Raw genomic sequence first — 16132 nt, 5'->3', positions numbered from 1 at the left:
TTTCCCCATCCCCCCCACTGGGTATATTAGGAATTTGTCCTAGTTAATCCGGAATCCGGAGTATCTGCCACAGATTTCAAAGAAGAAGTCTCTTAGTCAGACCAGTGACTGGTCTTGGTGAGTTAAGTATAGTAGGATATCATCCGTGTATAATGAAATACGCTCCTCATACCCCAGTGTGCCGGGCCATCCTCATATTTGTGCAACCATCCGAACCCACACAGCCAATGCCTCAACTGCTAGAACAAACATCAGTGACGGGGCATCCTTGATGAGTCCCCAGCTTCACCAGGAAGCTATTCAATAGTCTATCATTCAGCTGCACTCTGGCCCAGGGAACTGCATAAAGCAGTCTACCCATGTGATATAAATGGGCCCAAACTCCATTTTTCCTAAAACTTCAAATAGGAATGTCCATTCTAACAAGTCAAATGCTTTGTTTGAGTCAAAGGATATTATCACTCGTGGGTCACCTTCTCTCCACCTACGCAATATTGTTATGTCGTCTGCGAAGACGGAGTTTAGCAGAGCGATCAGGTAGGAAGAACTTTTGCTAGTATCTTGGTGTCCGTGTTTAACAGCGATATGGGTCTATATGACTCACATCTATCCCTAGGTTTACCAGCTTTGGGTATTAATACCACAGTTGCGGTTCTTTGGTCCTCCGACAGCGCTCCAGTAGCAAATGCTTCCAAGCAGGATTCTCACAGTGGTCCTGTGATCCTACGAGATAGTCTATGGAAGAACTCTATAGGTAACCTGTTGGGACATGGGTTCTTGCCTGCCTGTATTTGTCCCATTGCCAGAGCTATTTCCTTTACAGTCATGTCTGCCTTTAGTTCCTCTCAATGCTCCGATCCTAGGTGCTTCACCAGACAGTCCTTAATGAAGTCCAGCACCTCTGCCTCAGGGGCCAGAGGTCTTGCATTATGGACCGCCTGCATATAGTCAGCAAAGAAATATACTACTTCATCACTACCTGTCACTCGGTCCCCAGAATCCGATCTAATCTCACTCACAAACAATCATTCTCTTTCCTTACTCCCTAACCAAGCCAAGAATTTGCCGGCACTGTCCCAGGTCTCGTAGACTCGTTTGTCCTTAGCCATGTGAGCTAATTTGACCTCGTTTTGCACTGCCAAACAATATACCTGTCTGGTCAGTTCTTGCCAACTGAGACGTAGGGTTTGTAGCGTATTCTTTGTCAAGTTGTATCAGTCGTTCATCCAGTTCTAGCAATTTACAAACTTCTTCCAGTCTATCTCTGACCTCTCCCGTTACAAATATGCCCCTGAGTGTGTCTTTGAATGTCTCACATTCTATAATCTTACTCTGTACAGCCTCCTTAAAGTAATGTGTGGATGACTTGTCCAGGCGACGGATCTCTTTTTTGTTGGTTAGGCGCCATGTCGCAATTTTCCACTCTCTTGGTTCTTTCGGGATGTTACCTAGATAGGTGATCTCTAGTGGGGAATGATCGTTCAAGCCTCTTGCTAAGTATCTAACTGCAGTAAAGCTGAATAGTACATTCCCAGTGGTGAAAAAATAATCTAGCCTGGAGCGCATCTCATGAGTGTGGAAGTGAAAAGAGTATTCTTACTCTTGACCTTGAACCCCGCTCCATATGTCAAAGCAGTCTCATCGTTTGTGCAAATCCTTTCGGTTTCCCTTTGGTTGCCTCCTCCTCATTTCTTGAACTCATTCTGTCTAGCTAGGTGTCAAGAGGCAAGTTAAAATTTTCCTCTTACTATTGTTAGTGCCGTGGGTGTGAGTGCCAGGAGCTCTCCCATCCTGCCCAATGTCGCTATCTGTACCCTGAGCGGAGCATATACATTCAACAGTAATTTATTTATTTCTTGCACATTTTTCCTTTGTTCCTCCTTTGCTTGTTCCTTGGTTGGGAGTAAGTTTGTTGTTTTTTCTAATGTCTGGTGGGTGTTGATTTCCATTCTCTGGTGTTTGTTGGGGTTGGGCGTGGTTTCAACCACTGCCCGTCCATTCTGACCAGGCCATCACTTCCCGGCTGCCCCAAAGAAGTGCACCTTTCCCCTGTTGAAAACTCCTAGTTTCGCAGGAAAGATAAGTGAATATTTCATGCCCAAATGTCTGAGTATTTTCTTTACTGGGACAAATATCTTCTCTTTACTTGCGTGGTATGATCCGGATAAAGACTGACCAACTGCCAGGGCCCATGTTTTTGTGCAGATTGCAAAATGACATTCCTATTTCAGAAATTCATAAACCATATTATTATAGGTTGAGGGTCTACTCCTGGCACCGGTGGCTTCATGGGGTCTTGGTTTGCTCTCTCAACCGAGAAGAATTTGGACGGCTGTCCGTTAAGTACATTTTCTGCAAGCCATTTCTTAACCATGAGTTCCATACTAGGCCCCTCCGTCATCTCAGGCACTCCAATCAGGCGCACGTTATGCCTGCAGGCCCTACTCTCCGGGTCTTCCACTCGGTCTGCTAGAATTTTGATATCTTTCTCTATGCGCATGCATCTCTTCTCACGGTCTTTGATCGCTGGGTGGATAGTGGTGATGTGCATTTCTGTCTCCTGTACTCTCTCAGACAGCTTCCTATGGTCTTCTCTCAGCATTCCTACTTCTGAGACTATGGTTGCGATCTGTGCTTCCAGGGTCTGCTTAGTGTCTTTTATTGCCTCCAAGACCATAGAGAGTCAGAATCCTCTGTGTCTTCGTGCTGTTCTGGTACCGCAGTTGCCTGGTCTGCCCTTGCAGCCAGTGTGTACCTCCCTGTTTTCTGTTCTCATCAGGGGGCTCAGCTGCTATGCACTCTGATGCAGTTTGTGTATCGGTCTCCGGTCTTGAAGAGGGGAGATGGTGGGGCAAGCAGTTCACCAAGTTCTCCATAAGGGGGTAGAAGAGGGTGTCATCTCGTAGGATGTATGTCCTTCCCACCAACTGCTTTCCCCCTTGGCCTCCAGCTAGCCCCTCTTCGTGACCCATTCGCTTCAGTTATCTGTGCAGTTTTGACAGTGTTATTGTCTGCACCAGCTCTCATGACTAAGTAGGGGCACGCTTTAAACTATTCTCTCCTCCGGCCCACGTTTGGTCAGGGTTCCTGCCTCTCCCCCCATTTTAGCGGAGTGTTTGCAATTGTCAGGATAATCGCCCCCGGGGCCCCTTCTCTGTGGGAGCTCACTGTGGCACGTTCACCTTCATGCTCTTTCAGGCTACACCCCCCTTTTTATTATTATTAGTTATAATCCCTACAATGAAATGTAACATTTATATCATTTGATATAGAAAACTGATTTGATATGACATCTCTCCCTTCAAAAGGAAACCTGCACATGTTCTCAGTCACTTGCGGATTTACACATTTAAGAGAGAGCATTCTTGCTCCGAACAACACTGAGTCCTGCTAGAATATTAATAAGGCTAATTTCTTGCAGATGGACTTTCAAAAGTAGGGGGAAAAGATAGGGTTCAACGTTTTGATGCTAAAATAACGTCACATTTGAAATTCTTAAATACCCTTTTAGTAGATTGCAACTGGATTTACCTGAACAAAATGAAAAAGGAACAACTCCAGATCTACAACTATTCAATGCAAGAAAATGTGCTTGTAGAAAACGATGACTAACAGACACTGGGACTTGCCTTAAATCATAAATTCAAGTGGTTCTTCAAAGAGCAACAAAAATAAAAACAAACACAGAGATGACATAACCTCTCACTGACATCATTTCTGTAGTAATAGTATCTAAATGTGTGTGTACGTGTTTGCGTGTTATGAAGATCAGTATACTGCATTTCAGTCATATGTTTTCATCACTCTTGCCAATACCTTTCTGCAAAATTCAGGTATTTCGTTCTAGCTGGAGTCATGTAGCATGTATCATTATATCAACTATGTGTACCAATGGGCATGATCATTGTAGTGCTTAGCGGGGACTCTTGCGGATATAATGGAGGACCCTGTTTTGCCCTATAGTGTTAAACACTGTACAAAGACAAACACAGTTTCAAAATAACAAACTGCACAAATCCTTAAGCCTTAAATTTCGACCCACTTACCGTAAGTGGCAGCAATGGTGAACTCGTCTCCACATGAGACATGAGTGACCTGCTTTCCAGCCAGAGGTCCTCCTAAAAGGTTAATCCCAAGGCGTTTCTTGTAGTTGCCAACACCCAGCTGCCCACACTTATTGGAGCCAAAAGTGAGAAGGCGGCCACGCTCTAAAGTGTTAAAGAGGGATAACCAAAGAAATGAGGCTCTACATTTTTAACACAATCTGAATATCATCCTAACAGACAACACATTGCCATACTCCTGCAGAAACAGGACAGTGGATAGATTTGAAACAAAAAGCCTAAATAAAAGATCTTGAATAAAACTCAAAACATGATTTAGTTATCACAAGGTGAAAGGGTGGGTAGCTAAATTACATGGCATGTTCAAGGAACAATGTACATCGATAAATGTACATCGATATATCACCAGGCTAGCTGTAAATGGCAGCATGATTTGGAACACAGCCTTACAATTGGCAATTCTGTTGTAACCAAACAAAACTGATTAAGTGCATAAATGAATACATTTTTGTAGTATTTATTATATTCCTGAAACAGTAACCGATTTAACCCAACTTCAAACATGCATGTAAGAGATGCATTCCTCCCCCCCCCCCCCCCAACAAGCTGGCTTTCTTCTCTTGTGTTGGAGCGGTCACATTATCAATAACGATAGGTAAGAAATTACAGAAACAAGAGTTAAGATATCTGATGTTACTAGTGACATGCCTGCCCTATTGCTATACTTTGTGAAAGTCATACCCACACACAGAAAGAGGCTTACGTCTTGATTTTGATTAGTTATCGTGGAACAGACTACTAAAATCTGAATGCGAAGGCCCCAGCTGAACTGGACAAACTGGCTTATAGAGGGTGCAACATGGAACTTAAGTTTGCTAGCATTCAGTCTTCCACAATGAGACTACAAGATATTTGGTAACCACTTCTTCATGACCTCACTGCCCAGGAGACAAGGTTCCTGATGTTTAGCAATAACAATGTTCTATAACTTGGGCACTTTTGTTGATTACAATATCTTTCGTATGGACAAATTTAAAAGTGCTGCAATCTAAGGTGTTCATATTGTCTTCTCCTGTACAGCAGGAGACGCTGTGAAGAATTCTCTTATAGTGAGATGTGGGACTCTTGTATGGGTTTTTGCCTAGATTACATGAGCAGGGCTTATCCAAACTGCTGTATTCCACAATGAAACTAAAATGGTACAAGGTCCTGGGTATTGATAGGTTTGTAATAAAAATGAAACTATTGGATTATTTGGTAATGAAGTCAAAAGTAATATTATCCCACTGCAAGAGAATGAGGAAAATACTAGAAAAATATTATCCTAATGTAAGGGGGTTCAACAGAAAGAGTATTGCAATCTCCATAATGCCTCCAGGCACAATGCATTATAGAATCGCAAGTACAAATTTCTTAAACAACTTTAAAAAAGTGATGTTAGTCCATGAGAAAAAAAAGAAGCAAAACCAAGTTTACTTACTTCAAAATCTAATTCTCCATCATAGGAATTATCAATAAATGGCAACCAGGACTATAGAACACTGTAGAAGTGTTTCTCAAACTGTGGGTCGCAAGACGATTTTTGGTGGGTCACAAAAGTCCAAGCAATAAATAAATATGACTTTAAATTCTGTATTTATCTTCATTTCAAAGACAAAGGTCAAATGACAGACTATGTGCCTGACTATAATATAGATAATACAGCAGTCTGGAGGATGCTTCCAAGCCGGCGGCCTCCCTACTGCAGTATTACAACACTACCACCGGGCTGGTGGTGTCTGCGGCGGTTTCACTACGGCAGCATGCCTAAGCACATGCTGTTGCAGTGCAGCGTCAGATGCACCTCGGGTGCACTCTTGCCATGAACAATGTTGTCTCCCCTCCCCCCCCCCTCCGCCACAGTGCCCAATGGGCAAAATCACTCTACTGCCCTGTTTGGTGCCCCTTCCCTGCCTTTCCGCCAAGCATTCCACAGCAGGGTCCCCGCCATGAAAAGTTCAGCGGAAAGGCAGGTCGTGATCAGCACCGGCCTCACTGCCAAGGGATTGAAGATCCTGGCAGTTGCAGCGGTCTTGTGGCGGTTGTACTCTTAATCAGGGCCTATGTCTTCTGATAAATTGCTCCTTTTTAAAAAAATAAATAAAATTTAACATGGGGAATGGTGTTTACAAATTCTGCTCACTTTGCAGTCAGAAAATGAAAAGGAAAGTGAATGTGACAAATTTGCAGGGTGCACAGTAAGCATGAAAGAACTGATTCATTTTTTTTGTAACACACCACAAAATGTAAATACCTAAATAATGAATGGTACACATTCAGACATTAGGAAAGCAAAAATAAAGCACTTATTTGTAATCTTGAAGTACAATGGAAAAGATTTTAATAGGATCAAAACAAATCAAGAAACTTACTTAGTGATGCACAAATGATAAATATTCACTGCAACCAGATTTCCACACAGTATCATTTGTCTGCAATGTAGGGCTATCAGTAAAACTAGGTATTTGCAAATGTAGAGGCCATTTCATTGGACAAACCACATGATGCTTTATTGCCCGCCTAATGTCTATTAAAGTTAGGTAATGTTAGTTGTTCTAGAAATGTGGTTCTAAAAACTTTGGAAATCTTGTTGTACAAGCAACTGGCTTTTTTAAACATAACAATTTGAAAGCCAATTCTCAACTTTCTTTTTAAAACCACAGTGTACATTGTACTCAAAGTAGCTTTACCTTTGGTTTATTTTTTTGAAAGAAAGGCAATATTCAGTAAAGCACAAGTATCTTAGACAACAGCAATTGGCTTATGCTTTAGGAGTCCAGGGTGGTACTACAATCCCGAAGCGGCCGACTAATGAGACCTTCCTGCCAGCTCATTTTGTTGCTTTGTGCAGTTGTGTATAGTATCCCACATTGAACTGTTAAAGAATTTTTATTATCGAGGTTTCTCGGAGAAGATGAATGTTTGTTCAAGAAATCCCATGATGGAAAGTGGCATTACAATTAAGTAACAATTTGTTGACCATCATGGGACTTCAACTGATACAATGTAAAGAATAGAGAGTGACATTTGAAACTAAAAAGAAAATAGCTAAAGAACAAGCATGTAATGATGCACGTTATCGAAAAGGTTTCACTAAGAGCGCTGGCCAACTGGAGAATGTTATGTTATTTGGATTTGGAGAGTGTGACTGATCAGCCGAAGGGTATACAGGCGCTGAACCAGGTGTGTAGGTCATCTGCTGGGAGTTAGTTGAAGAGCCAGGTCTTCAGTCTCTTGTGGAATTCAAGAAGTGAGGAGGGGACTTGATGTGTAGATGGAGGAAACCTGTTCGACTATCAAAATCTAGGCAATTGTCTTGCAAAAGTGTTTCTAGGGAGCAGGGCTGCAAACTTCATTAATAGAAATATTCCTATGAAAGGTGGTAATAGTCAAGTTTGCTCTGCTAGAATTAGCTTCAGATTTCAACAAAGGGACCTGTTTCTTGGTAACAGTGTATGATACAAAAAAATGCAACATGAGATGGACTATGTCAAAGCTATCTTACTGAGGAGATCACCAATGGCAAAAGGCTCATTGCAGGTGATCAGATCTCTTGATTTACTTGTATTATACAGTACAGCCCTTTTCACATCCAAGGTGAGAAGGGATTTTTTTAATGCTGGGTGCATAGATTCGTGCAACTTCTGAAGGCTTGGCTCTTGAAGGGGTTTTAATAGCTTACTGTAGTTGGATATGGTTTCACCAGACGCCCATTTCCAAAAGAGACAAGCACCGGCAAAGCTAACTGGTCCTGGCAATCCCAGAGGTGCTATCTTTGGTGTTGTCAATGTCTTTTAGCCATGTTTAGCAACTCATTTTTGTATTATGTTTCAAGCTGCTCAAAACCTGGGAGGGTATGAAACAGTAAGTGCTTAAGTGACTAAAGAATTAACTGTGCAGAGAGAGGGAGAGATAGAAATAGATAAAAGATGAGATAGAAAGATAAAAGTTGCCAGAGATAGGAAGAAATAAAAGAGATGGATACAAAATGAGAGATAAAAGGTGAGATGAGATAAAAGACGAGAGATACAGAGCTAAAGATGATCGATAGAGAGAGAGAGACAGAAGGAGAGAGAGCGAAAAAGAAAATGAGAGATAAAAAGAAAAGATGGAAGAGATAAAAGACGAGAGAGAAATAAGAAGAGAAAAGATGAGATACAAAGATAAAAGATGAGGTAGTAGGAGAGAGAAATAAAAAAGAGATAGAGGGATAAAAGAGGGATAAAGGATGAGAGAGGTAAAAGATGAGGCGGAGGTAAAAGATGAGAGCGCGATAGAGGAGAGATAAAAGAAAAGGGATAGAGACTTAAAAGAAGAGGGAGATAAAATATAGACAAAGATATTTAAAAGATAGATAAAATAGACAAAAGATAGATAATAGATAGACAGATTGATGACAGACAGATCAATAAAAGATGGATAGAAAAAACTGATAAAAAGTTAGCCATAAAAAGATAAAGGCTAAATAAAACATTTGATAAAATATAGACAGATAAGAGATAGATAAAAGACTGATAAAAGTTTTATAAATAGACAGCTAAAAGGTAAGATGGGTAGATAAAAAATTGATGTATCAAAGATACAGAGATAAAAGATAAATTGACAGATAAAAGATAGATAAGAGATAGAAAAAGAGAAGATAAAAAAGATGGATAGATAAAAATAGATAAAGGTTAGATAGATAAAATAGACAGATAAAAGATTGCTAGATGATTGATCAAAGGCAGATGGAAAAAGATGAGATAAAAGATAGATGGATAGATAAACAAGCTATTTAGATCAGATAGATACAGTAGATAATAGATAAATAAGATAAACACTAAATTAGATAAAAGATAAAAGACTGATTAAAGATAGATAGATAAAAGACAGATAAAAGATAGTTAGATAAAAGATACAGATAAAATATACAGATAAAAGACAGATAAAAGATAGATAGATACAAGATGGATAATAGATAGACAAAATATAGATAGATTAAAGATAAATACAAAATAGATACATTGATAGATAAGAGACAGTTAGATAAAAGAGATAGTTAGATAAAAGAAAGATAGAATAAAGATAATATAAAGATAGATTAAAGATAGATATAAAACAGATAGATAAATCAATAAAAGATATTGATAATAGATTGATAGATAAAATTGATAGCTAGATAGATTAGATTGATAGCTAGATAGATTAGATAAAAGATAGATTATAGATAGATCAGATAGATAAAAGATGATAGATAAATCGATAATAGATCAACAGATTAAAGATAGATTGATAAAAGATAGTTTGATAGATAAAAGATTGGTTAGATAACAGATAGCTAGATAAAAGATAGTTAACCCCTTCTGTGCCGAGGACGTAATGGTTATGACGCAGTGTTTTAGGCCATTTCTGCCCCCCCCTCCTCCCCCCAGGGCCGCTGAGCTAGAGGCCAAAATCCACAGGTAGGCACTGTTTTCTATGAAAAAATGTGATGTGTCCACGTTGTGTTTTGGGCCATTTCTTGTCGCGGGCGCTAGGCATACCCACACAAGTGAGGTATCATTTTTATCGGGAGACTTGGGGGAACGCTGGGTGGAAGGAAATTTGTGGCTCCTCTCAGATTCCAGAACTTTCTGTCACCGAAATGTGAGGAAAATGTGTTTTTTTAGCCAAACTTTGAGGTTTGCAAAGGATTCTGGGTAACAGAACCTGGTCAGAGCCCCACAAGTCACCCATCTTGGATTCCCCTGGGTTTCTAGTTTTCAAAAATGCACTGGTTTGCTAGGTTTCCCCAGGTGCCAGCTGAGCTAGAGGCCAAAATCCACAGGTAGGCACTGTTTTCTATGAAAAAATGTGATGTGTCCACGTTGTGTTTTGGGCCATTTCTTGTCGCGGGCGCTAGGCAAACCCACACAAGTGAGGTATCATTTTTATAGGGAGACTTGGGGGAACGCTGGGTGTAAGGAAATTTGTGGCTCCTCCCAGATTCCAGAACTTTCAGTCACCGAAATGTGAGGAAAATGTGTTTTTTAGCCAAATTTTGAGGTTTGCAAAGGATTCTGAGTAACAGAACCTGGTCAGAGCCCCACAAGTCACCCCATCTTGGATTCCCCTAGGTCTCTAGTTTTCAACAATGCACAGGTTTGGTAGGTTTCCCTAGGTGCCGGCTGAGCTAGAGGCCAAAATCTACAGGTAGGCACTTTGCAAAAAACACCTCTGTTTTCTTTAAAAAAAATCAGATTTGTCCACGTTGTGTTTTCGGGCGTTTACTGTCACGGGCGCTAGGCCTACCCACACAAGTGAGTTATCATTTTTATCGGGAGACTTGGGGGAACGCTGGGTGGAAGGAAATTTGTGGCTCCTCTCAGATTCCAGAACTTTCTGTCACCGAAATGTGAGGAAAACGTGTTTCTTTAGCCAAACTTTGAGGTTTGCAAAGGATTCTGGGTAACAGAACCTGGTCAGAGCCCCACAAGTCACCCATCTTGGATTCCCCTGGGTTTCTAGTTTTCAAAAATGCACTGATTTGCTAGGTTTCCCCAGGTGCCGGCTGAGCTAGAGGCCAAAATCCACAGGTAGGCACTGTTTTCTATGAAAAAATGTGATGTGCCCACATTGTGTTTTGGGCCATTTCTTGTCGCTGGCGCTAGGCATACCCATACAAGTGAGGTATCATTTTTATCGGGAGACTTGGGGGAACGCTGGGTGGAAGGAAATTTGTGGCTCCTCCCAGATTCCAGAACTTTGTCACCAAAATTTGAGGAAAATGTGTTTTTTTAGCCAAAGTTTGAGGTTTGCAAAGGATTCTGTGTAACAGAACCTGGTCAGAGCCCCACAAGTCACCCCATCTTGGATTCCCCTAGGTCTCTAGTTTTCAAAAGTGAAAAGGTTTGGTAGGTTTCCCTAGGTGCCGGCTGAGCTAGAGGCCAAAGTTTACAGGTAGGCACTTTGCAAAAAACACCTCTGTTTTCTTACAAAAAATGTGATGTGTCCACGTTGCGTTTTGGGGCGTTTCCTGTCGCGGGCGCTAGGCCTACCCACACAAGTGAGGTATCATTTTTATCGGGAGACTTGGGGGAACATAGATTAGCAAAACAAGTGTTATTGCCCCTTGTCTTTCTCTAATTTTTTTCCTACCAAATATAAGAGTGTGTGTAAAAAAGACATCTATTTGAGAAATGTCCTGTAATTCACATGCTAGTATGGTCACCCCGGAATTCAGAGATGTGCAAATAACCACTGCTCCTCAACACCTTATCTTGTGCCCTTTTTGGAAATACAAAGGTTTTCTTGATAGCTATTTTTCACTCTTTATATTTCAGCAAATGAATTGCTGTATACCCGGTATAGAATGAAAACGCACTGCAGGGTGCAGCTCATTTATTGGCTCTGGGTACCTAGGGTTCTTGATGAACCTACAAGCCCTATATATCCCGCAACCAGAGTCGTCCAGCAGACGTAACGGTATATTGCTTTCGAAAATCTGACATTGCAGGAAAGAGTTACAGAGTAAAACGTAGAGAAAAATTTATGTTTTTTTCACCTCAATTTCAATATTTTTCTTTTTCAGTTGTTATTTTCTGTAGGAAACCCTCGTAGGATCTACACAAGTTACCCCTTGCTGAATTCAGAATTGTGTCTACTTTTCAGAAATGTTGCGGTTTCTGGGATCCAGCATTGGTTTCATGCCCATTTCTGTCACTGACTGGAAGGAGGCTGAAAGCACAAAAAAATCGTAAAAATGGGGTATGTCCCAGTAAAAAGCCAAAATTGTGTTGAAAAATTGGGTTTTCTGATTCAAGTCTGCCTGTTCCTGAAAGCTGGGACGCTGGTGATTTTATCACCGCAAACCCTTTGTTGATGCCATTTTCAGGGAAAAAAACACAAGCCTTCTTCTGCAGCCCCCTTTTCCCATTTTTTTTTAGAAAAAAAAAGGAAATTTTCACTGTATTTTGGCTAATTTCTTGGCCTCCTTCTGGGGAACCCACAAAGTCTGGGTACCTCTAGAATCCCTAGGATGTTGGAAAAAAAGGATGCAAATTTGGCTTGGCTAGCTTATGTGGACAAAAAGTTATGAGGGCCTAAGCGCGAACTGCTCCAAATAGCCAAAAAAAGGCTCGGCACAGGAGGGGGAAAAGGCCTGGCAGCGAAGGGGTTAATAAAAGAGATAGATTACAGGCAAAAAATAGATTAAAGATCGAGATAAGATAATAACAGATAAAAGATAAATGATAGATAAATCAATGAAAGATAGATCGATAATAGATTGATAGATAAAAGATAGCTAGATTAGATTAAATATATAGGAAGATAAAAGACAGATCAAAATTGTCTGATAGATGGATAGACAGCTGATGTATGTACCAACTCATAGATCACTGAACAACTCTTCCAAAGTAGGTGTTTAACACAGCAGGGAGAAGATGAATCGGCCATAGCTGAAGAAGGGAAAGATTGATCTCAACAGAATGTGTGTGAGGGTTATATGTTACAATGTCAAGCTCAATATTATCAACCTGCGCCTTCATCAAGGTCACTATATGGCCTACCTCTGTATTGTAAACTGGTAAGCATGTGTAAGGAATGAAAATGTCACTTACCCAGTGTACATCTGTTCGTGGCATTAGTCGCTGCAGATTCACATGTTTGGCACAGTCCGCTGCCTGGTGTTGGGCTCGGAGTATTACAAGTTGTTTTTCTTCGAAGAAGTCTTTTTGGTCACGGGACCGAAGGACTCCTCCCTCCTCGGCTCCATTGCGCATGGGTGTCGACTCCATCTTAGATTGTTTTCCCCGCAGAGGGTGAGGATGGAGTTGTTTGGTATAAATAGTGCCCATGCAATGGAGTGAATATGTATGTACGTTAAGAGTTTCTAATAATTATTTACAAATGTTCAGATGTTTAAGATTTATGATCTACTTCTAAACGGCTACAGGCTTCCCGGGGAGGTGGGAGGGTACATGTGAATCTGCAGCGACTAATGCCACGAACAGATGTACACTGGGTAAGTGACATTTTCAGTTCGATGGCATATGTTGCTGCAGATACACATGTTTGGCATAGACTATAAAGCAGTTACCTCCCCTAAAAGCGGTGGTTTAGCCTGTAGGAGTTGAAGTAGTTTGGAATAATGTTCTTAGTACAGCTTGGCCCACTGTAGCTTGTTGTGCATTTAGTAAGTCTACACAGTAGTGTTTAGTAAACGTATGAGGCGTAGACCAGGTTGCAGCCTTACATATTTCGCTCATAGGAATGTTTCCTAGAAAGGCCATTGTAGCACCTTTCTTTCTGGTTGAGTGTGCCTTTGGTGTAATAGGCAATTCTCTTTTGGCTTTAAGATAGCATGTTTGAATGCATCTGACTATCCATCTAGCAATGCCTTGTTTAGAGATTGGATTTCCTATGTGTGGTTTTTGAAAAGCTATGAACAGTTGTTTTGTTTTCCTGATTAGCTTTGTTCTGTCAATGTAATACATTAGTGCTCTTTTGATGTCTAATGTATGTAGTGCCCTTTCAGCCACAGAATTTGGTTGTGGGAAGAACACTGGCAATTCTACTGTTTGATTTAAATGGAATGGTGAGATTACTTTTGGCAGAAATTTTGGATTTGTTCTTAGAACTATTTTATTGTTGTGTATTTGAATAAATGGTTCTTGTATGGTAAATGCCTGTATTTCACTTACTCTTCTGAGGGATGTGATTGCAATGAGAAATGCGACCTTCCAGGTTAGATATTGCATTTCACAGGAATGCATGGGTTCGAAAGGTGGACCCATGAGTCTTGTTAAGACGATGTTAAGATTCCATGAAGGAACTGGTGGTGTTCTTGGTGGTATAATTCTTTTTAGCCCTTCCATGAATGCTTTAATAACTGGTATTCTAAATAGAGACGATGAATGAGTAGTTTGTAGGTAAGCAGATATTGCTGCGAGGTGTATTTTTATAGATGAAAAAGCGAGATTTGCTTTTTGCAAATGTAGTAAGTATCCTACTATGTCTTTAGTAGAGGCATGTAATGGTTGTATTTGATTGGCATGGCAGTAGTAAACAAATCTTTTCCACTTAGATGCATAGCAGTGTCTAGTGGAAGGTTTTCTAGCTTGTTTTATGACCTCCATGCATTCTTGTGTGAGGTCTAAGTGTCCGAATTCTAGGATTTCAGGAGCCAAATTGCCAGATTCAATGATGCTGGGTTTGGATGCCTGATCTGTTGTTTGTGTTGTGTTAACAGATCTGGCCTGTTGGGTAGTTTGACATGCGGTACTAGTGAAAGGTCTAGTAGAGTTGTATACCAAGGTTGTCTTGCCCATGTGGGTGCTATCAGTATGAGTTTGAGTTGGTTTTGACTCAACTTGTTTACTAGATATGTAAGGAGAGGGAGAGGGGGAAAAGCGTACGCAAATATCCCTGACCAACTCATCCATAGAGCATTGCCTTGTGATTCGCGGTGTGGGTACCTGGATGCGAAGTTTTGGCATTTTGAGTTTTCTTTTGTTGCGAACAAATCTATCTGGGGTGTTCCCCAAATTTGAAAGTACTTGTTCAGAACTTGGGGGTGAATTTCCCATTCGTGGACTTGTTGGTGGTCTCGCGAAAGGTTGTCTGCTAGTTGGTTTTGTATTCCTGGAATAAATTGTGCTATTAGGCGAATGTTGTTGTGAATCGCCCACTGCCAAATTTTTTGTGTTAGGAGGCACAATTGTGTTGAGTGTGTTCCTCCTTGTTTGTTTAAATAATACATTGTTGTCATGTTGTCTGTTTTGACAAGAATGTATTTGTGTGTTATTATGGGTTGGAAGGCTTTTAACGCTAGAAATACTGCTAACAGTTCTAGGTAATTGATATGAAATTTTGTTTTGTGTATATCCCACTGTCCTTGAATGCTGTGGTGATTGAGGTGTGCTCCCCACCCTGTCATGGAAGCATCTGTTGTTATAACGTATTGAGGCACTGGGTCCTGAAATGTCCGCCCTTTGTTTAAATTTTTGCTGTTCCACCATAGAAGCGAGAGGTATGTTTGGCGGTCTACCAACACCAGATTTTGAAGTTGACCCTGTGCCTGTGACCATTGTGATGCTAGACACTGTTGTAAGGGTCGCATGTGTAGTCTTGCGTTTGGGACAATGGCTATGCATGATGACATCATGCCTAGAAGTTTTAGCACATGTTTTGCTTGTATCTTTTGGTTTGGAAACATAGCACTTATTACCTTGTGGAATGCCTGCACTCTTTGTGGACTTGGAGTGGCAATTCCTTTTGATGTGTTGATGGTTGCTCCTAGATATTGTTGTGTTTGACACGGTTCTAGGTGTGATTTTGTATAGTTGATGGAAAACCCCAGTTTGTGAAGGGTTTGTATGACAAATGTGGTGTCGTTTGCGCATTTTTTTACTGTGTTGGTGTTGATTAGCCAATCGTCTAGGTAAGGGAACACATGTATCTGTTGTCTCCTGATGTGTGCTGCTACTACTGCTAGACATTTTGTGAACACTCTTGGTGCAGTTGTTATTCCGAATGGCAACACCTTGAATTGGTAATGTATTCCTTTGAATACGAACCGTAGGTACTTTCTGTGAGAAGGGTGTATTGGTATATGAAAGTACGCATCCTTTAGGTCTAATGTGGTCATGTAATCTTGCTGTTTGAGCAGTGGAATGATGTCTTGTAGTGTGACCATGTGAAAATGGTCCGATATGATGTAGGTATTTAGTGTCCTGAGATCTAATATTGGTCTTAATGTTTTGTCTTTTTTTGGAATTAGAAAGTACAGGGAGTAAACTCCTGTGTTTTTTTGTTGTACTGGTACTAACTCTATTGCATCCTTTTGCAGTAGTGCTTGAACTTCTAGTCCTAAAAGTTCTAAATGTTGTGGTGACATTTTGCGTGTTTTGGGGGGGATGTTTGGTGGGAAGTTGTGGAATTCTATGCAATAGCCATGTTGGATTATTGCTAATACCCAATTGTCTGTTGTAATCTGTTGCCAAGATTGGTAGAATTGGCTTAGTCTTCCCCCCACTGGTGTTGAGTGAAGGGGTTGCGTGACTTGAAAG

General features: G+C 40.8%; 1 protein-coding gene across 1 annotated transcript in view; it reads right to left on the bottom strand.

Annotated features, from left to right (window-relative positions):
* The window catches only part of NEK9 (NIMA related kinase 9), a 221491-nt gene that overhangs the window by 46198 nt on the left and 159161 nt on the right, over nucleotides 1-16132 (bottom strand). The window contains exon 16 of the mRNA XM_069208465.1: nucleotides 4047-4208. Within this exon, the coding sequence (XP_069064566.1) occupies nucleotides 4047-4208 (162 nt within the window). The remainder of the gene's footprint in view (nucleotides 1-4046; nucleotides 4209-16132) is intronic.

Source organism: Pleurodeles waltl, chromosome 9 (genome assembly GCF_031143425.1).
Source record: "Pleurodeles waltl isolate 20211129_DDA chromosome 9, aPleWal1.hap1.20221129, whole genome shotgun sequence".
NCBI lineage: Eukaryota > Metazoa > Chordata > Amphibia > Caudata > Salamandridae > Pleurodeles > Pleurodeles waltl.
This window is presented reverse-complemented; position numbering and strand designations above follow the sequence as displayed.